The sequence below is a fragment of the Balaenoptera borealis genome (genome assembly GCF_965194805.1).
Source record: "Balaenoptera borealis genome assembly, chromosome: 20".
In the NCBI taxonomy this organism is placed as follows: domain Eukaryota; kingdom Metazoa; phylum Chordata; class Mammalia; order Artiodactyla; family Balaenopteridae; genus Balaenoptera; species Balaenoptera borealis.
Genome location: NC_138879.1, coordinates 52,801,027 through 52,820,943, shown reverse-complemented (window position 1 = coordinate 52,820,943; position 19,917 = coordinate 52,801,027). Strand labels below are relative to the sequence as shown.

The 19,917-nt window shown below is 62.1% G+C and overlaps 2 protein-coding genes across 3 annotated transcripts; both read right to left on the bottom strand.

The window, feature by feature from the left end:
• Positions 1-620: 620 nt before the first annotated feature.
• TMEM88 (transmembrane protein 88) lies at positions 621-1,787 on the bottom strand. The gene is made up of 2 exons (XM_082371646.1): positions 1,439-1,787; positions 621-1,314 (listed from the first exon to the last, which is right to left on the bottom strand). Exons 1-2 carry the CDS (start codon positions 1,646-1,648, stop codon positions 1,045-1,047), a joined length of 480 nt encoding a protein of 159 aa, XP_082227772.1. The 5' UTR covers positions 1,649-1,787; the 3' UTR covers positions 621-1,044.
• A 119-nt stretch (positions 1,788-1,906) lies between these two features.
• KDM6B (lysine demethylase 6B) lies at positions 1,907-19,560 on the bottom strand. 2 transcript variants are annotated; one of them, XM_082371624.1, is made up of 24 exons: positions 17,949-19,560; positions 16,800-16,917; positions 11,805-11,924; positions 11,391-11,533; positions 11,157-11,298; positions 10,854-10,952; positions 10,535-10,754; positions 10,334-10,426; positions 10,088-10,249; positions 9,832-10,005; positions 9,397-9,741; positions 7,133-9,291; positions 6,900-7,026; positions 6,667-6,772; positions 5,592-5,797; positions 5,405-5,472; positions 5,251-5,322; positions 5,004-5,152; positions 4,715-4,829; positions 4,428-4,615; positions 4,099-4,240; positions 3,664-3,790; positions 3,365-3,535; positions 1,907-3,268 (listed from the first exon to the last, which is right to left on the bottom strand). In XM_082371624.1, exons 5-24 carry the CDS (start codon positions 11,291-11,293, stop codon positions 3,245-3,247), a joined length of 4,884 nt encoding a protein of 1,627 aa, XP_082227750.1. In that variant the 5' UTR covers positions 11,294-11,298; positions 11,391-11,533; positions 11,805-11,924; positions 16,800-16,917; positions 17,949-19,560; the 3' UTR covers positions 1,907-3,244. The 2 variants fall into 2 exon arrangements, with proteins under 2 accessions (XP_082227750.1, XP_082227751.1); XM_082371625.1 differs by having other exon boundaries at positions 5,405-5,469.
• Positions 19,561-19,917: the final 357 nt, after the last annotated feature.

Sequence of the window (19,917 nt, the reverse complement as noted above, 5' to 3'; positions counted from 1 at the left end):
GTGGCTTGTGTCTTGTATGTAGCTGGGTTCCTGGGACAGGAATTGCACACCTCATCCCTAGAGGAATAGGTTTCTCTGAGGTCGGGAGCACTCTCAACCCTCCTTCCACAACCTGGACGTCCAGGACTGCCAAAGGTTCCCTCGGGTTCGGGGTGGGGATGGGGGACAGGCTGAGCTTCGGATCCACAGGCCCCAGGATGGGCCCCTCCATCTTCCCTCCCACGCAGCTGCTCCAGAATTGTGGCGGGAGGGGGTGTCATCCTGCTCCGGAAGGCCCATTGTTTCTCTCTCCGGCCTGGAAACACCGAGTTCCTCTAAGCTGGGGTCAGAGAACAGGCTCAGGTCCCCAAGGGGAGCAGGGCAGGCTACAGAGGCTGGGCTCCCTCCACTCTATTGATGAGGAGGTGACAGGGACAGAGCTCTGGGGTCTGGCCAGGAAGAACGGCCTAATGCGATAAGGGAAGGAAGGCCTCCTTCCCAGGAGGCTGAAGGATGCTCCGGTCTGCGCAGTAGAGCCACGCCCCACCCCCCCACCCGCATGTTGTTTCCTGCTCCTGGGCACGTTGCAGGAGTGATTGATAGTATTTGTGCCGCCCTTCTGTTCACAGGATCCCAGGATCGCGTTCGGTTCATTAATTCTTTATTGATGTGTGATGACTCCTTCCCCTCCAACCTCACCCACCCCACCCCACCCCACCCCACCCCACAGCCCGTAAATACTAGGAGCAGCACCGGAAAAGGAGGGCACCAGCGCACCACCGAGGTTCAGTTGTCCTATTCACAGGAGGGTGGGGGATGCAGGGTCCAGCCCAGATGTTCAGGATTCAGATATGGGTAGAGAGGGGAAAGTGGGTTTTCCGGGGTGTGGCGAATTTTCACCAGAATTGGGTCCACAGATGCTGCCGTTCTGTTCCTCAAGAGGATGCTGGGACCCGGCTTAGGCAGGATCGGGGACAGGGTAGGTCGGGAGACCCCCGGGCTTCAAGTCCTTGGGCCGACCGGGAGAGAGGGCACTCCTCGGGGTTGTTCTTGACTCGAGGGTCCTCAGACCCAGACCTTTCCTGATGTTGGAACGGCCTGGGGCCCTGGCGAGGACCGGGTTTGCCGCGGCTGCGGGGTGCGCCGGCGCCGATAGAGGGCTCGGCTGTAAGGCACGAGGCAATCGGCCAGGCGGAGGCGCAGGCAGAGGCGGCGGTAGCTGGCCAGGGCAAGCACGAGCAGCGGCACGAGGAGCAGGAATCCGGTGACCAGCAAGGCTGTGAAGCCCGGGTCCCGCAGGTGCGCGGTGCAAGGGGGTGCCTGGGAGCGCAAGAACTGTGGGAGGAGAAGAGGCATGAGGCCCAAGCCAAACAGCCCAGGCCGGGAGAGGTTGTGGCCCACAGACCCCACCGCCACCGTCACCAGACACCCACACGCCCACCGCGGGGCGCACGCTCACCTGGGAGTGGCAGAGGAAGCCAAAGCCTAGCATGGTGACAGCGGGCAGCAGGATGGTCCCCAGCACCAGCGCCAGCAGGAGAAGATTGAAGGCAGCCACCATCAGATTCTGGGCGGTGACCAGCACAGCGCAGGCCCAGCAGTCCAGGGGGTCCCGGGGCTCTGGGCCGCCGCCGGGAACCGGTCGCTGCGCCCCGGGGACATCCGCCATGGCCCGCCTGGCTCCCTCCCGCCTGGGCCACGGCCCTTATAGCCCTCTTTCCTGCCCCTCCCCCCGGCCCAGCCTCTCCCCACCCCCCCCCCTTATCCTGGAATGCGGCTCCAGGATTAGGCACCCCCCATAACGAGGAGCAACCGAGCTCTGGACATTCCACAGGCGCCTCCGGGGAGGGGCTCCCCTCCCCATCAATCACGGTCTCGCCGCCCCCTTCCCAGTGTTCTCCCTGTTATCACCAGCACTTATCGAAAAGAGATTTTTTTTTCTGATTTTATTTTTAATATTAATATTCTCACACAAAAATCACCGAAAATAAGGGTAGGGTTGGGAAGACCCCTCTGCCCCTGGGGCAGAAAGACAGTGCAGTGCGAGGGGGCAGGACTGTAAACCCCCCACCCCTCCGCAGCCCCAGCGTGGAGGAGAAAAAGAACAAACGACAAAACGAAAATAAAGCCCCAGAGAAACTCATCCCGGGGTGTCCCTGCCCCAGTGAGGCCCTGGCCCTGGGCTGTTTCACGCTTAAAAAGAAAAGGGGGGTGGGTTGTAAGGGGAAGGTCCGTGTTTTTAAAATTGGCCGGGGCTGGGAAGGACGGGGCTCCTTTTCCTCATAGTTCTTTCTTTAAAACTTTAAAAATTTATTTTATTTATTTATTTATTATTATTATTTTTATTTTTTTTTTTTTTACAAAATACCATTTCAGTTCCCACTTCTTCCCCTACAGTACAGGAGTCGCTCACCCTCAGGCGGGGTTGGGGTCGGGTCGGGTCGGGTCGGGAGTGGGGGACTGGTCCGAGAAAGTGCAGGACGTAGGGGAGGGGAGCGGGTTTGAGCACCATGAGAACCCGGCTGGAGCCGCGGGCGGGCGGGCGGGCGGGCGGAGACGGACGGGCCGGGCCCGGACACACACTGGGGCGCAGGGAGAGCCCGGCGGCGGGCGGTCCCTGGAGGGGCGGGCGGGATGGCTTGGGGGTGCGGGAGGTCGGGTTTTCCCAAAAATGAATAAATAGAGGTGAGTGGGACTGTTATAAATTAAAAACCAAAAAACAAAAACAAACAAAAAAACCAGAAAATACAAATCATAACCAAGTGAATAAACAAGAGACATGTACAGGGGTCACAGCTAGCACTGGAAGTAAAAAAGGAGGTTCTGGGGGAGGGGTAAAGCCCATACAAAGAATCTCATTAAAAACCTCGGCTGCCGTAACGTTTATGTACATACACGAGCCGCGTGCATCTGCGCCGGGCGGGCGGCTGGCAGGCGTGAGGGAACCCGTATGTGACCCCCGCCGCCGCCGGAGCCTGGTCCTTGTGTCTGTTGCTAGAAAGGCCAAAGTCGGTGAGGGGAGGCGCTGGTGGGCGAGGGGCTACCAGCCCCCTCCCCCGTCTCCCATTTTTTTTCCTTTTTTCCTCATATTTGTTTTTTAAAAAATTCTTTTTCTTAATAAATTAGGTGAGGGGAGCTGCCAATGGGGTGGAAGGGCTGGGCCCGACCCCCTTCCCGGCCAGAGGCGGGACCTAGGTCCAGCCCAGGCGTGTGCTGGTGGCCCCGCGGCGCCCTGCGGGCGGGCAGGCGGGCGGGGCGTCCGGCCTCATCGCGACGTGCTGGCCGGGGCCTGCGGGAGAGAGCGGGCGGGGCTCAGGATGCGCGGTCGCCCACCCCCGGCCCGCCCCGGCGCCCCCCCCGGGTCCCCGCCCCGCCGGGCCCTCACCAGCGTGAAGGCGTCGTAGGCCTGCGCCAGCTCCTCGGTGCGGTACTGCTCCAGCACCACCACGCCCTGCAGGCCTGCGCTGCGGCGCCGCGCACAGGCCTCGCAGTGCACCAGGTACGTGTTGCGGCTGCCGTTCTCACTCGTCACGAACAGGATGTTGAATACCTCCACCTGCGGCGGGGAGGAGGCGGCGGTCAAGGGGCGGGAGGGGGGAGAGAGGGGAGGAGGGGGAAGAGAGGGGGGCCGGAGGCGAGCGCCTCCCTCCGAGGAAGCGCGAGAGGGAGAGAGAACGCACTCACGTCGCACTCGTTGCAGTAGTAGGCGGGCTCGTCCTTGACCCGGCCCTGGTAGGCGATTTTCTTCCCGGCCCGCACCAGGCTCTCCCGCTGCACCTGGCAGTGCTTCATGGACTGCAGGAGGCAGAACCTGCGGGCGGGGCGGGGCGGGGCGGGGCGAGGTGGTGAGGAGGGGCGGGGCCTCCCCGCTTCGGGCAAGGGTCACAGCCCCCGACACATCCCCGTCACAGTGGAGGTTTCATGTGGTTTTTGTCTACTTGGACCACTGGAAAACAAAGCTCCTCAGGGCAGGGGCCTAGTCAGCCGCCCAGCACAGCAGCCCTGCAGGGCACGCGGTAAAAGGTGGAGAGGTGGGGGAGGAGGGATTGGAACCAGGAAGAATAAGGTGGGCCAGGTCGGATGGAGATGGGCTCCTTCCCAAACAGGGCCCTCCCTCACTTGATCATCTTGAACAAGTCGGGGTCGCTGATTTTGACCGTGCGAGCCACGTTCCAGGACACGTGAATCATGGGCACGATGGATTTGACGTTCTTCACCTCGTTCCACTCGTATCGTTCCAGGGCCAGCTGGTACTGATAGGCTGCGGGCCAGAGAGGGTCATGGCAGGATTCCCCAACAGCCCGAGACACTTGGGCCCCCGCCCCTTCCCTCACAGCTGGCCTGGCGCCCTCCAAACCCGCCCCCCCCCCCGACGGGGCTCACTCCCCAGGGGCCCCAGCCCCTCACCGCTGAGTGGCTCACCCCACCACCTGGCCCCGCCCCCTCACCGGTGAGGGGCCCCACGTTCCAGGCGATGTTGTTGCACCAGCCGGTGGCCTGCACCCAGTGCACGGTCCCCGCATTAATCCACACAAGGTCTCCGGGGCGCTGCACGAAGCGGTACACAGGGATGTTGGAAGCATAGAGGTCATCCAGGATTGGCCACCAGGAACCCGTCAGGTAGTCCACGCCATGCCTGGAGAGTAGCCACAAGGTCAGAAGGAAATCTGGGAATTCAGGGACGGGGCGTGGGGGGTCTATCTACCCGAGGAGGTGGGCGGAGGGCGGCGCGCACCGGTCGCAGAAAGCGCTGATGGTCTCCCAGTAATGCTCGTGCACCGCGAACCACTCGCAGTCTCCTGGGCCAATGTTGATGTTGACTGAGCAGAAGTTGTTGTTCTCTTGATGGCCTGCAGGGGGCAACAGAGAACTGCACAGTTGGTCGGAGCCGGGCCTGCGCTGCGCGACAAGCCCGCCCTTGGGCGCTCATTGGCTGACGGAGGAGCGCTGGCGGCAGCCCCGCCCCCTGCGCTCCTCGCACGCGCCCCGCAGCCCCGCACTCCGCAGCCCCGTGAAGAGCGCACCTGGCGTTCGGCTGCCTGGGACCTTCATGTACAGCTGCACTGTGTTCATGCCCAGGATGGTGTGTCCCACGTGGCTCAGCATGTTGCCCGTGGAGGTTACCCGCATGAAGGCGGGCAGCTTCAGCAGCTCTTGCAGCTGGGGCTTCCACCTGCCGTGGCGAGGGGGGCAACAGAAGTGAGCAGCTACCCCGACTCTGCTGACCCATCAGCACTTCCGCCCCAGCTTGCTGGCCTCAGCCCTACTGACCGCTTGGCATCGGACAGGTCGATGTTGGTGCCGAACTTGATGATGTGATGGTTCTTCGGATCCGGTGCGCTGCTGCGGGGGCAAAGAGCACAGGTTGGTGGGGAAGCACAGGGAAAGGAAGGAGTCATGAAGGGCAGAGGCAAAGCGTCCCTACCTAGGAGGGGTTCCCGTGGTGCTGTCCGGCTCCTCGGACTCCTCGTCCTCGCTCTCCTTCTCCTCCTGCTTGGTCACAGGGGTAGGCAGGCCTGGGTCAGCGGCCTTCCAGGAGCCCTCCCACCGCAGCCAGGGCCCCAAGTCCCCTGATTCCGCACCCCCTGCCTCTGCCCGTGCGCGCCTCTCACCTGCAGGGACTCTTGGAAGGATGAGGCCTGGTACTGCGCGTACTTGGCAATGGTGGTGTGGGAACGGGAGCTCTCGCAGGGCCAGATCTGTCGCGTGCCTGTCAGGTCCCAGTTCTCATCTGAGGGCTGCTGCACCTGGGTGCGCACCTCCACCGTGTGCTCACCACTTGCCTCCACCAGCGTCTTGGTGGAGAAGAGGCCCAAGTCTGCAAGGGAGGGCCGAGCAGAGTGTTGGGTTGGGGCAGGGGCAGAGGGCGGGGAGCGAGGCCCCAACTCACCCTCTCCCTTCTTGCTCCCCAAGACTCTGACGCAGTGGACACAGGCTTCTTAGAGTTCAGCCCAGGAAGAACAGGCGAGAACCCCAGCCCCTCATGAAGCTGGGAGGGTTGGCCCTCCCAGGGCCTGGCCTTTACCTGGATTACAACCAACGCCCTTTCTCCCACTGCTGCTCTGAGTCCCAGTCCCTCCCCCAGAGTCCTCAGGTGTCCATGAGGCCACATGTGCAAAGCATCTGGCACACAGTAGGTGCTCAATGAATAACAGTTTAAGTTATCATTGGATCCAATGAAAGATTTCATCAAGTAAAAGCCTAGACCGTGCTTCAGTAACATTGGAGGAAAGGGAGGATATGTGGGTAAGAGAAGGCTACAAGTACAGAGGAAACAAGATTAATTTTTATAACTCAGTATGGTTTCCTTTTACTTTGGAAGGTGTTTGAAATTGTGCACAATAAAAGGTTGAAAAAGAGAAAGCCCCAAACCATGAGTCTCCTTGGATTTTACACAACCTGTATTCTTCTCATCCTTAATCACCAAGAAAACCAGAAGTGACTCTAACCAGATCCCGAGATACATCCCCTTCCCACCTGCCTACTGCTGGGGACAGACAGATGGGGGAGGAAAGCCTGAGGTCAGCTGACCCATCACTCAGAGCAGTCTTCAAATATGGCTTACACGTGACTGAGGAGAGCTCACTACAGCTGTGGCCCTGGGTCTTCCAGAGCGGGGGCTCTCCGAGGGCCCCAAAGCCCCAGGTCCTCACAGCCCTCCCCACGCCTTTCTGCCTCCACACTCACTGAGCCGCAGGGAGCCTGCCAGGCCCCGGATCACGGTGATGGGATTTCGAGGGTCTGTACAGAACTGCAGCAGCACCGGCGAGAAGGCATCACGTTTACTCTCCAGCTGCGGGACAACCAGGAGACAGGGCTGAGGTCAGAGCCCCGTCCCAGGCTCAGGGCCCCCCAACAGTCCCAACACTGTCCTAGAACCCTCAGGCAGGGGCGGTTCTGAGCACGCAGGGCACTCGTACATAGATGCTGGGTGTGGGCGGGTTCAGTTTTTCCCGGGGCAGCTTCTCCTCCGAGTTGATCTTCGGTTTCACAGACTGGGCAGGGGAAAGGTAGGACTCTCGAAACTTCCCTTTCACCTTGGCATTCCTGTAGAAGGACAGTGAGATGAGAGCAGGAATATCAGAGTGCCGGGGGAAGGGAGCTTCCCGCTGGGCCAGGCCAGCAGCCTCAGCGGTGACAGCCCTCAACTCACTTGCTGGCCCGCACGACGTCGGCAGCGCAGTGGCTGATGGTGAGGTCTGCCATCCGCAGCCTCCGCTCTTCTACCTCCGAGGCGATGAAGGTCTCCTTGTCACCACTTTCTACTTTGATGAGCCGGATCTTAAGCTCCTTGGGGGGCCCTTCACTAAGTGAGCGCAGCTTCAGCATGTCAGCCCGGCTGACACCAGGTGGCCCCGGAGCTTCCTCCCGAGCCTTCTTCCCAGGGACAGGGGCTGCCGGGGGTGTGGGCTGGACAGAGGGTGCAGGAGCTGGTGGAGGGCCCGGAGCTACGGGCGGCTTGGCCTTGGAGGCCCCGCCCAGATCCAGCCGGGCCTTCTCACGACCTTGGATCTCCTCGCTCTGCAGGTCCAGGTTCCCCAGCACTCGGCGGCTCTTTTCTTTGGGGGCCTTGGCCTTGGCCTTGGCCCTGCCCTCCCGGGGCCGCCGACCCACACTGTCCTTACAGGCCCGCCTGTGCCGCCGGTGCTCCTTCTGGTGCTCCTTCTGCCGCCGCTTGCTGCTCCCTGGTCGTGCTGCGGCCGCCACCCCACCGCTCTCCTCCTTGGCCTGAGCTGGGGGCTGCAGTCGTTCAGTCCCGCTGTCCGCTGGATCTGCCGTATCCACTGGGTCGGCCGGGTCTGCGGTGCTCCGGCCCACCCGCTCCACAAGGGTCTCACAGGCCCGACTTATCTCTTCTAGCACCTCAGACTCAGAGCGAGCAGGGGGCAGCGGCAGGGGGGGGGGCGGGGGGGCGGGGGTCATGGGGCCCGGGGCTGGCTCTTCGCCCGCCCTGCGCTCCCGGGCCCAGGGCCCGCCTGAGGTAGAGAACTGAGATGACGAGGAAGCGGAGGGCTGCGGGGAGCCCTGGGCGCTCGGGGCCGCGGAGGTGGGCGGTGGGGCGGTAGCACCTGAAGAGGAACCGGGGGAATACTGAGTGGTGGGCAAGGGCCCAGGCCGGGTGGGAACAGCTGCTCCAGTCCCCCGGTAACAGTACTTTTGTCCTTCCAGCACGGAGGCCAAGGACTTGAGCAGGTTGGCCGGGCTGGCTGGTGGGGCTCGCGCGGTTGGCGGCGGCTGGGGTGGTGGCGGGAACTTGGCTAGAGGCGGCGGTGGTGGCAGGGCTGGCGGTGGCTTCTTCTCCTCTTCCTGGGTGGCCGGGGTGGTGGCGGCGGCAGCGGTGGCAGCAGTGGTGGCGGGGGCTGTGTCAGTGGGGAATGGAGGCTGCAGAGATGTAAAGGGCTCCTTCAGAGGAGGCGGGGGGGCCACGCCTGCCTCCTGTTGTTGCTGCTCCTCCTCCTTGCGAATGGATTCATCCAGCATCTTCATGATGTTGGCCAGCCCATCAGGGAGGATCTTGAATTCAGCTGGCTCCTCAAACTGGTCCTCCAGTGGGGTAGGGGGGAAATCAAAGAGTCGAGGGCCTCGGGCAGGCAGCTCCCCAACCCTGGGCGGTACAGGCTGGGGGGCTTTATTCAGGGGGCCTGGGGATGGCCCCGGCCCCCCCTCGGGGGTCTTTGGGAAGGAGACCCTGGGCCGAGGGCTCTCCGGGCGCCTGAAGCTTCCTGAGGTATTTTGGTGGCAAGAGGAGGGAGGGGCTGGAGGCAGGGCAAGAGTCAGGGGTGCAAGAGGTGGGTCTTGGGGGCTCAGTGTTGGGCTGGGGGGCCGGGGAAGGGGGTCCATACTTCTGGCCAGATAGGAGGGTGTGGGGAAGGACACAGGCCCAGTAGGGCTGCTGCTGTGGCTGCCACTGTTGCTGCTGCTGGTGGTTGGGGGAGCGGGAGGGGTGTGCGAATCCTGAGTGCCCACAGAAAAGCGGGGGGCTGGAGGCCCCAAGAAGCCCTCGCGGTGGGGGAGGGGTGGCGGGGGAGGGCGGGGGCGTCCCTCAGCCCCGAAGAAGAGCTCGTCTAAGATCTCTCCATCCTCACGGGCTGCTCGGCAGGCTGGGCCCTTCAGCCAGGCAGGGGGGGGTGGGGGGCGTAAGAGGCGGGGACAAGGCGGGGGAGGAGGTGAGGAGGGACCGGGTGGCAGGGACAGGTGGGGAGTGGCAGCGGGAGCCGCCAGGAAAGGTTTCCGACTACTGTGTGCCGAGGGCCCAAGGCGGCCTTGGTGAGAGACCTCCAGCGCGGGAGTTTGGTAATGGTCAGCGCCGGGCTGCAAGTGTAGGACGGCGGTGGTCAGAAGGCTGCTCCAGCCACCCCAGACCAGCTCCACTCATCCCCCTCGCCGCTCCGCCCGCCACCTGCAGTTGTCACTCACAAGGCCTGGGCTCGGCTCCATGCCCCGGAGACCAGGGTTGCTGCTGCTGCTACTGCTGCTGGTGGTGGTGCCGGGGAGGCCGGGGGGCCGGGAAGGGGCGTAAGGCACGCAGGCGGTGGTTGCTGCTGGTGAAACGCTGGAGTCCATCCGCGACCTCTGAACTCTGCTCTCTCTAAGGTCACTTCCGGGGGGACGGGTGGCAGGCGGGCAGCCATGGCTCTCTGCTCCTGGGGGGCGGGGGCCTGGGCCTGGGGGTGCAGCCGGGACCAGCCGGTGGCCGGGGGGGTGCACAGGGTAGGCCGGAGCTGGGTATGGATATGGGTGAGGCAGCGAGTGCCGCTGCTCCTGTGGGCGAGAAATGAGGACACTGCGTGACGAACGGAGGACACAGGGACTTGGAGGTAAGAGGTGAGGGGGCCACAGAGAGGTGCTCACCTGGCGCTCTGGGGCTGCTGAACCCTTGCGCTCGGGGCCCCACGCATCTCCATGTGGGGTACTCCACAGCCCTGGCTTGGTCAGCTGGAATGGAGGGCTGGTGGCTAGGCCAGGCGGGGGTGGGGCTGGGGGCAATGGTGGCGGAGGCAGCGGCAGCCCTGGGGGAAGGCCAGTCTGGAAGAAAACAGAGTGTGAGAGTCCCACTCCACGCCCCAGCCTGCCCACCCACTGCTGGGCCGCCCACATACAATCATACCTGCTCAGAGTTGCAGCCTCTCCTGCGTTTGCCTCCAGGGCTGAGGCCCTCCTCCCCCGAGGAGCCTGAGAGTGCTGCAGGAGGCATAGGCTGCACCACCGGGGGTTCGGCAGCTCGCTTCACCGGGGGACCCCCCCGCTTGGCCCCATAGTTCCGTTTGTGCTGAGGACGGAAAGAAGAGAGAGAATGGCACCGGTGCAGACCTGGCCCGGCCCTCCTCCCTAGCCCACCCAGTACCAGCCTCACCTCAAGGTGCAACAAGTTCCACACTTGCTCCAGGGGAGGCAGGACCTTGGGTCGGTGCTGGCAGGAGCCGGCATGAAAGTTCCAGAGCTGGGCCTGAGGACGTGGGGGAAGAGTGCAGAGCACAGGGCAGAGGCAGACGTAAGATGAGGGCACTGAGTCAGAACGCACAATCCTAGCCCCCCGTGTCCTGCCTCATCCCACCTGCTGTAGTCGGCCGACGCGGGGCCCCAGCTCAGCCAAGCTTCCTCCGTATCGAAGGGCGCTGTGGTAGCAGCGTATAGCCTCCTCACTGTCGTGCTCTGACTCGTACAGCTGCCCAAGCTGCTCCCACAGCCCTGGCTGGGCCGGCTCCCGGAGCAATGCCTGCACACAGCCATGCAGGGATTCCAGCTTCCCATGGAGGGGTCTTGGGGTGGGTGTCCTACAGAGCAGAAGGGGTGGGGAGGTGGCAAGGCTTGGCGAACTCTTTCAAGGCCCCAGCCTTACCTCCCATCCCCAGCACCTTTCAATGCTCACTCACCCTAGAGCATAATACGGTTTGTTGGGGTGGCCAGAGCTACTGCCATGTGAAGGAGGTAGGGGAGCAGGGAGTGGGGGCTGCCCGATGCTGGCAGAGCACCTGGAGAGAGAAGGGCTCTGTTAATGTACAGCAAGATGGAAGTCTTGTCCCTACCTAGGAAGGAGGGGACTGAGGAAACAAGAGAAGGCAGCTGAGGACTGCACTGAGGCCCACGGGATGGCAGAAATGAGAGTGACACAGAGACTGAGGAGCAGAGATGGGAAGAGGAGTGCCTGGAGGCAGAGAGACAGACCAAGTTCTCACCTGCCTCCAGGCAGCCATGCGCTCCGAGGAGGGGGATGGGGCGGGCAGGAGCTCCAGGCCCCAGCACAGCTCAAGCCCCCAAGGGCAAAGGCTTCCCGTGCAGCGCGGGCCCCTGCAGGGTCCACTGCCCGATGCATCCAGCCTGAGTCAAGGAAAAGAGATTATGATCCTACTGGGGACAAAGACTGAGCTGTCAGAGTACACACAGCCGACCCGGCCCCAGTCTTCCCTTACCAGGTCAGCAGTGGCCCCAGGAGCCCTGGAGATCGGGCACGGCCCCCTGCCCCAGCTCCTTGGGGCGATGGTCCGGCTCCAGCCGCTCTGACAGGAGTGCCCACTGCCCCCAGATGGTCGCCCAGGGCCTTTCACAGCCAATTCTACGGAGAGGAGGGGGAAAGGAGTGAGGTGAGCGGGCCAGCACACAGTCGGGGCCGCAGGCTAGGCTAGGCTGGGCTGGCCTGGCTGTGGCGCCCACAGGTCTGTGATCTGCGCAGGGCTGGCTATCCCTGAGGAGCGGCCCACCCGGCCTAAGGAGCCGCAGGGGAGTGGGGGGAGCGGGAGGGCCAGTCGGTGCGATGGGGTGGCTGCGCTGCCAGGCTTCCAGCCGGGAGCCCCGCGGGGCCGAGGTGCAGCACTGCGGCCGCTTACCCGGCCTCCGTGGGAGCTTTCTCTCCCGGCGTCGGCGAGCTCCGGAGACCTGACCAATCACAGGACTTCCTCTCTCCCCAGAAAGCCAATCATCACCCGTGTCTCCGCCTCAGTAACAGCCTGGCCGGGACCAATAGGAGTGAGGTTAGCCCGGCCGCTGCCGGGGGAGGAGGGGCGGCGGAGCCGGTCAGACAGGCTCTGCCCGGGGTGACCCCGACGTGACCCCGCGGCTCCCACCTAGGGTCTCCATCTCCAAGCTGACACTAGGCCGGTCGAGGCAAGCGGAGCCTGAGACCCGTGCGGGTGAAGGCGGGTCGCACGCTCGGGCCGGCCTGGGGCATGGAGCTACCCGCAAGTCCCACGCGCCCACAGAGCCGCCGGTGGTCCGCGCTAGACAGCCCGAAACGCCCCCTGCCCCGCCGCCTAACACCGACGGACAGCAGACGGATGCACAACGCCGACACAGGCGGCGCTCCCCCTCCTCACTTCACCTCGCCCAGTGCCTGACCTCCCCACCCCCTAGGAACTGTTTAGGGCTGGCCACTCACGGTGACTTCTACGGCACCCAAACCTGCCCGCGCCGCGATCTGAGCGCTCCACTCCCCACGCCTGACCCCCATCCCAAACCATGGTCAAGCCCCCAGCTTCATACCCAGTTCCTTCAGCTCCTCCACTTCCCCTGGCTCTGTAGGTCTTCAATACCAACCGACCCCCAAAACCAAAACCGTCCTCTAATCCCCCAACTTCTGAGAAGTCGCGCACAGCGGTCCCGAGTGGCCCCTCTCGCGTGGCTCCCGTATCCTCTATGCCCTTCCCCGCCGGGGCCACGCGGTTCCCCACGGCCCACGTGGCCCCCGCCCCCCAAGGGAGGGGGGATTTCGGGGGTTGCCCGTGACGTGGCTACTTGCGCAGCGGAAGCGGCGTGTGTAAGAGTACGGGGGGGGGGGGTCCTTCGGGAGGGAGGAAGGAGGAGGGAGGAAGGAGGAGGGCGGAGCCCGCCCGGCGGTGACATCACCCTTGTCCCACTCTCACCGCCCACTCCCTTAAAGAACCCAGAACCCGTTTCACTTCCTCCTTCACCCCCCCCACCCCCGACCCCTTCCCGTCGGTGCTGGCTCGACCCACGACGGGAGCAGCGCTCCCCTTCCTGGGCACCTTCCCTTTAGCCCCAGTTCTTCCTTCTCGCCTCTCTGAGCCCAGGATCTCGGTCCCCGCGCCTCCTGCTCGCCTACCCCGCGTCCCCGCAGGTAGGAAGCCGGCTCCGCTCCCGGGATCGGTCCATTGAGAGTCTAGAGTACAAAGAGCTGCGAGAGGCGAGTGTAGAGTACAAAGCGGCGGGGGCGGGGCCAGCGCTCCAGCTGGAGCTAGCGCCGGGCAGGAAGCCGGGGGAGAACGCGCGACGAGGGGCTGGGGGCGGCTGGAAAGTTCGCCTTCGCCGAGAGAAGTCTGAGCTGTGGGGAAATTTCCACCCAGCCCACAAGGGCAGTCGGGTTTCTGGTGAAAACAGTCCTCGATCTGCAGGGCAAGGTCGTCTGTTTGCACGCAAGCGCTTGGACCCTACAGGTCCCGGCGTGCCACTCCCCGGCGAGCCCTGGTAGGCGCTTGGGCTCTGCGGACCCTCTCCGCGGTTCACGCGGAGTTTCGGTCAGAACTCTCTTCTCACCATACAGCCTTTATGTCAGTTACCAAGCCCTGGGCCAAGTACAGCGCTTAACTGCGGTCAAGCATAGCCCTGGCCAGCTGCCCCCACCTAAGTCCCGGGACCCATGGACCAGACATGGGAAAACGGGGAACCCGGGGTCCAGACATCAGAGGAACAGATCCCCGATTGGGAAGTGGTGCCGAGGGCGCTGCCAGTTACCAGGAAATGCAGCTTCCCCTTCTGCGATGATGACACTTCCCCTCTACCACTTCCCCTTTCCCACGGGGAACTGACTCAGCTTTCCCTAAAACAGCGAGTCCCGTCCTCCAGCCCCTTTCCACCTCTATCCACAAACCCCTACGCCGGTACTCGGAATACAGCAGCCCTCACTTGAGAACAAAAACTTCCTGTACACTAAACACACACTCACTCTCGCCAACCACCTCGGATCCTTGTCCCCACCAGGAACCCAGGCGCCTGACTTCCCATCCGCCTCCTGTACAAAGCCCTCCCTCGGGGTCTGATTCAGGCTTGGGGTGGGGGAGCGTGAGTCACCCAGAAAACCTTTCCCTATTCCCACTGACTCAGCCCCCGCCTCCCTGAACACACACAGACACACACAGTCAGAGGCAGACACAACTCAGCCCACACACCGCTCCCCACCGGTCCCGCGGAATTTCCCCTCTCGTCTTCCCCCACGACGGCCCCTCCCCGCGCCGGGCAGCCCCGACGCCGCGGTCACACCTGTTCCCCAGGCGCCAGCAGCCGGCTCGCGGTCCACTCTCACCTCCACTCTCGCTTTGGGGCAGGAATAGCCCTCCCCGACTCCCGGCGTCCGTACTAACCCAGGGGAGGGGACAATCACCGGCAGGCACAAAGACAGACACCCAGAGACTCCTCAAAGACAGATGAGAGGTAGACGCACACGGCCAAAGAGGACGGTATACTTCTGGGGCAGGCATTCCAGCCTCTCCAGTCGGACCCACAGTCCTGGGAGTCAGCCGCTCAGAAAGGGTTAATTCTTCTCCTGCCGAGGCCACGCCCTCTCCATCCGGGCACTCCCGGCTAAAAAGCCCAGCTCCGCCCCCTCCATCCGGGCTCTGGACTCGGGGACTTTAACCGGCCCCCTCCCCCTAGCGCTCCGAGAGGGACCCACTCTATCAAACACACCCACTTAACTCTCTCCGGGCTCGAGGCCGGAGGAGCCCCTCCGCACACCGCTCCCGCCGCGCGGGATGAGGGTCCAGACGTGAGCACGCAGATTCACGTGCCGGGCAAAGACAAGACCCCGCAGTTAGGGTATTACCGAGCAGGGAGTTAGCAGGCACGCGGCACGCGCGAGGAGGTGGGGCCGGCCCGGGAACCCCGCCGCGTCCCGCTCCCTGTCAGGCCCTGTTCTGCCTGGTGGAAGCGAGGGGTTACAGCTCGCTTCTTACCTGGGGGAGGGGGAGGCGTAGGGGAGGGCCGCCGGCTGGGGCTCCGCTCTGACTCAGCCACCCCGGGCAGGCCGCCCGCTCGGGATTCCCTTCCCCAGCCTTCCCCCGCTGCTGGCCCCTCCCCGCCCCCCACCGAGAAGTGACAGTGCCGGCCCTGGCCCGCTATGTGTCACTGCGAGCCTTGTGTCTGCCTCTGACTGGACCGCTGTGTTCACCAGTCTGTCTGACAAGGTCGGCTGTGTGTGAGTCCCGGTGTCTGTCTCCGTGTGCACCTGCATATCTGCTCATCTTGTCTCCTTCAGTGCCTGTGTCTGACGCGTTCCTGCCATTATGCCTGTCTACACGACTCCGAGGGACTGTCTCTGTCTGTGTGTCTGCCTGGCTCCTGTCTCGGTCTTTTGTCTGGGACTGCCTCTGCATCACTTGCCGTGATCACGTGTGTCTCTCTGTACATGCCCTTCTGTGTTTGCCTTCATGTTCCTGAACAGAGTCAGGGAAACACTGCAGCAGGCTGACCCGGCAGACTCCTCGCCCCACTCCCCTGAATCCTGACGTCTTGCTGGATCAGTGATCCTTCTGTTTGATTCAAGCATTTGGAGGTCTGGGTGCCTTCATTTAAGTTCTGTCCTAGTCCTCAACATCCTCACTTATCCTCACAGCTCCCTGTGGCTCCCATTGTGATGGTAATTGCTAGCATTTAGTGAATACTTATTACATGCCAGGTACTGTGTTAAGCACTTTATATACATTTAAAAAAACTCCTCTCCAGAACCTGACGTAGTACTACCCCATTTTACAGATGAGGAAATTGAGGCTCAGAGAGGTTATATAACTCTGTCAAGGTCATTCCACAAGAGAGAGTAAGAGCTAGGCTTCTTTCCAGAGCCTTATTCTTACCACTCTTCTACAATGCCTCTGTACTATTTTCTGTTGGTTTTATCCTCACAGGACATTTCCTAGGTCAGCCTGCCCCTCAGCTCTACCCCACGGTACCATCCCAAATGTCTCATGTCTTTAGAGAAGGTGTAGGTAGGAGGCTGTGCAGCATTTCTCAGAAGCCATTGGTTTCTTGGCCATGAAGCTCATTCAGTTAACACATTCATTCAACGCAATTCCACTGAGGCACCCCAATGTGCAAACCTTCTCGCCAAATAGAGATACACAGAAGAAAACAGTCCCACTCAAAACTTAGTGAGAAGTGGAGAAGAGCAACACACACTCAGAGAACTTAAGTCTCTGGCTTAGGTACCATCTTTTCTCCTACAGAAGAATGGGGGATGGGATGGAGCAGGGCCTTAGGCAGAGAAGTGGCAGAAGGAGAGAGGAAAGCACCAGAGGAGTAAGATTTAGGATGTATGGGGCAAATGCTGTGGTGCAGTAGGGAGAGAAAGGAACCGAAGGGATCTGGAAGGAAGGGTGGGAATGCCAAGACTGCCATGGCAACGGCAGGTTTTTGTGACAATGGCCTCCAGTATCTCTCCAAATCAGTTCCCAATCACCCTCCATAAGCCAGGCTGTTCAACTATTATAGGGGCAAAGCCCTCCTCATTCCAAAAAAAAAAAAATCCCTCCAGGTATCTTATCTCTACTTTCTGGCCTGCAAACCCCAGGTTAATTCAATTCAGTAAGTAACTGAGTTGTAGCACTGGGGGGGAGGGGGAAGGGGGGGTGATTTTTTGGTGGTAGTTGAGAGGCTGGTGAAGTACAGGGATGAACCATTCATAGGCAACAGAGGGGAGCTCCATAAATGAGGAAGACTGAACCACTCAATCACCTCATGGTGGGGGGGATGCTCAAGAGTTGGACTGGACCATTCTGAGGAGTGGGCATGATCTAGATCATATCAATCCTTCTTGCATATGGTGCAGAGCTGGACTGTTGCGGGGAGGCGCTGCATTGCTCAGGGGCAGGACTTACCAGATGGGAGTTTGGTGTGCCCTGTCTCATTGGAACCAGTGCCCCAGCAGTAGGGTGCAGCAGACCACAGTGGGTGGGGTGGGTGGTACTACGGGGCTGGCATGGTGCCTGGGGGAACCTAAAAGAAAAAAGCCAGTTAGAGGTGGGATCTCCCAAGCTGGAGAATTTTCCTATGCCCCCTGTCCCCTTATTGAGGAGAAACCTGGCTCTGGTGGTCAGATGGGATGAGAGAATCTGTTTCCATGGCAACCAGAAAAAGCCAACCCAAGATTGGTCCTCCAGCCTTCCCCTTTAGGAAGCAGCCTGGACCAGGGAGTGAGGGGAGCATGCTACAGCATCTGCGTTAAGTCCACAGGGGACACCCAACCCATGATCCCTCTTCTGACTGGACCCTCCTGCTGAGAGTCCTTGGCCCCAGAGTAGCCCTAACTGCCTCTGACATCTGCACCCAGGTCAGCTTCAGTCCTGGCCTCAGGCTCACAGAAACTCTTCCTTCAGTTCTGCCTCCTCCCTAACCTTATCAAGACACCAGACAACCCCACCTTCTGGACTCTGCCCCCTCTCCTTCCCCCAGGCTGGTGCAGGCAGGTCTTGGTGAGCAGCACAGGTGGCCAGACTAGATGAACGGGCCCAGCAGGGAGGAGCCTTCCTCCTCAGCAAGGACTGTGACTCTGGGCCTGGGTCTGGAAGTGGCCTCTGCTGCAAGCCTCCCTTCCATCTACCCATCAAGGCCATATCCTGTTTCCCCATCACCTCCTTCCTCTATGTGGCCCAGTTAGGTGATAGAGGCCCACTCCCTCCCCTCCTAACTTTCAGAGACAAGAAGTTACATGTCTAGGTCCAGGGCCAAGAATCTGGTGTCCATCCAGGCGTCAGACCTAAGTCTGCCTCACCTCAAACTCACTCCTCAGGGACCTATGTTTTCTGCCCTCTTAGCCATAGTTCTCTGCCCTTAAGCACCCAGACACTTGGGCTCCCAGTCTAGCCTCTCCATTCCCTGTCCTTCCAGCCCCCATCCTTCCCCCTGCCCCAGAGGCTCAGGCCTCCAGCCCCCAGCATCCATGATGCAATGTGCTGCAAGCTGCCTCAGCTGCTGATGACACTGCCCCCAGGGGAGGTGCTATTTCTGACCCATGCAAGGCCCCTCACCTGGCCAGGGTAGTGGTCAGCTGCAGGCTAGGGAGGCCAGGCAGGCAAGGTCCTTCTGCTGGAGAAGGGAGCTTGAGGCTGGAACCCTCCAGGACAGGGACACTCAGAATGTGAGACCAGAGAGTGAGTGAGTAAGAGAGAGAGAGAGAGAGAGAGAGAAAGAGAGAGGGGGGGAGAAGAGAGAGAGAGAGAGAGAGAGAGAGAGAGAGGGGGAGAAAGAGAGAGAGAGAGAGAGAGTGTGTGTGAGTGTGTGTGTGTGTGTGTGTGTGTGTGTGTGTGTGTGTTTGTAGCATTTGTATTTGTGGTTGTGTTGGGGAAGAAGGGGATGCTGGGGAGGGGCCTTAGGACAGGACCAAGAGGAGGAGTGAGGGGCAGCCAAGGGGGTCAGCCAAGGGGGTCAGCGGGGTGCGTATGGGGTGTCTGGACACCAGAGTGGGGGAGGGGCCAACAGCCATTTAAAGGGCCAGCCCCAGAGCTTTAATCCCTCACCAGCCCTGGCCCCAAGCCGGAGGCTGTAATTCATCTGTCCAACAGCTGGGGTGGGTGTGTGTGGTGGGGGGGGCATGTGGACGGGAAGGGGGAGCTGGGGGAGGGGCTGGGGCTTTCTTGTGCACAGAGCCAAACAACAAAAGGGGAAGCTGAAGGGCCAGCTCCAGTGTGCCCAGGACAGGCTGCTGACCTGCAGACCTGCCGGTGGCCCCCACCTGATGGCCGACAGACTCCGTAGTTTAGACTCAAGGATTCTTGGCCAAGGAGTCCATGAACCCAAAGGTGGGGCCCCGGAGAAGGCCCAGGTTGAGTGCCCCCCAGGCAAGCTGTCACCCCTCCGTGCAGGTCCCATCCGCAGCACTGTCCCAGACCTGGCAGGCCCCGAAACAGATTCAGCCTCAAATGCCCTGCTCGCCAGCCAAGCCTCCCCAGACAAGGCCTGCCGGCTCCCCCCTCCCGCTGGCGCAGGGTGGCAGCGGCCACACCGAGGCTGTCCCTTTAAATCATTACCACCCCAGATTGTGTGGACGAACAGAGGGCCCTGCCCCCCAGGCAGAGGCTTGCCACCTCCCCCCCACGAGTCCCCAGAAATGTGAGGGCCATTTAAAGGGACAACAGAGAGGCAGCCGGGTCTCTAACCGTCCCCGCCCCCACCCCAAACACACTCACAGACCCTTTCGCCCGCGACACATAGCCCCTTGCCCCTCCAGAGGGCCCCCCAAATTCCGGTTCTCTCCCCACCCCTAGAGACTGCTAGAAGGAGAAAGGGGCCAGAGTTGGGGGGCGGGGAACTGGGGAAACGAGAAAAGGACAGGGACTCCCTCCTTCCTCAGAGCCCCAGGGGACAGGTCGGAAGGAAAGCAAAGCCTGGAGAAGCAGCGAGACAGAGCCCCGAAAGGTGCCGCGGGCAGACCTGGGGCGCACAGGCTGTCGGTCGAGGGGAAGGGAGTTGGGCTGCACGAGACAGCGGCGCGGCCAGCGGGCGACTAGCCCAAGTGGGGAGATGGAACAAGGAGGGCAGGGGGCGAAGAGGCAAGGCCGGGGGAAACGGGGAGACGGAACCGGGGAAAGGGGTCATCTGGGAGGGTGTGGAGGAAAACCCGAGAGGGGAGGGCGAGCCAGGCCGGGGTTACCTGCTGGGTGTCTGTCCCCCGGCGGTGCCCCCGGAGTCCGGGTAGGGAGGGGGGGGAGCAGCGGGGGGGGGGGAGTGGGGGCTGGGGGGGGCGGGGGAGACGGTCCCTCCTCTGCCTCCTGGGCCTGCCCCGGCGCTTGCAGCCTCTGCCTCCCTCCCTCCTCCTCCCCGTCCCTGAGTCCCGGAGTCAAACAAAGAACTGTAGCAGGCTCTCCCCAACCCCCTCCCTCTCCTCCTCCTCCTCCTCCTCCTCCTCCTCCTCCTCCTCCTCCTCCTCCACCTCCTCCTCCCCTCTCTCCCTCCCCACCAGCAGGCTCCCTCCTCCTCCCTTCCGGTCTCTTCCTTTAA

Excerpts from the sequence above, each read along its gene's own strand:
- KDM6B (XM_082371624.1), bottom strand. The coding sequence starts at position 11,293 with ATGCATCGGGCAGTGGACCCTGCAGGGGCCCGCGCTGCACGGGAAGCC. Across the intron at positions 9,742-9,831 it reads CAGCAGCCCCAGAGCGCCAG|GAGCAGCGGCACTCGCTGCC; the intron begins GTGAGCACCTCT and ends TCTCGCCCACAG. Across the intron at positions 3,791-4,098 it reads GACTTGTTCAAGATGATCAA|GTTCTGCCTCCTGCAGTCCA; the intron begins GTGAGGGAGGGC and ends CCCCGCCCGCAG.
- TMEM88 (XM_082371646.1), bottom strand. The coding sequence starts at position 1,648 with ATGGCGGATGTCCCCGGGGCGCAGCGACCGGTTCCCGGCGGCGGCCCA. Across the intron at positions 1,315-1,438 it reads GCTTCCTCTGCCACTCCCAG|TTCTTGCGCTCCCAGGCACC; the intron begins GTGAGCGTGCGC and ends CTCCTCCCACAG.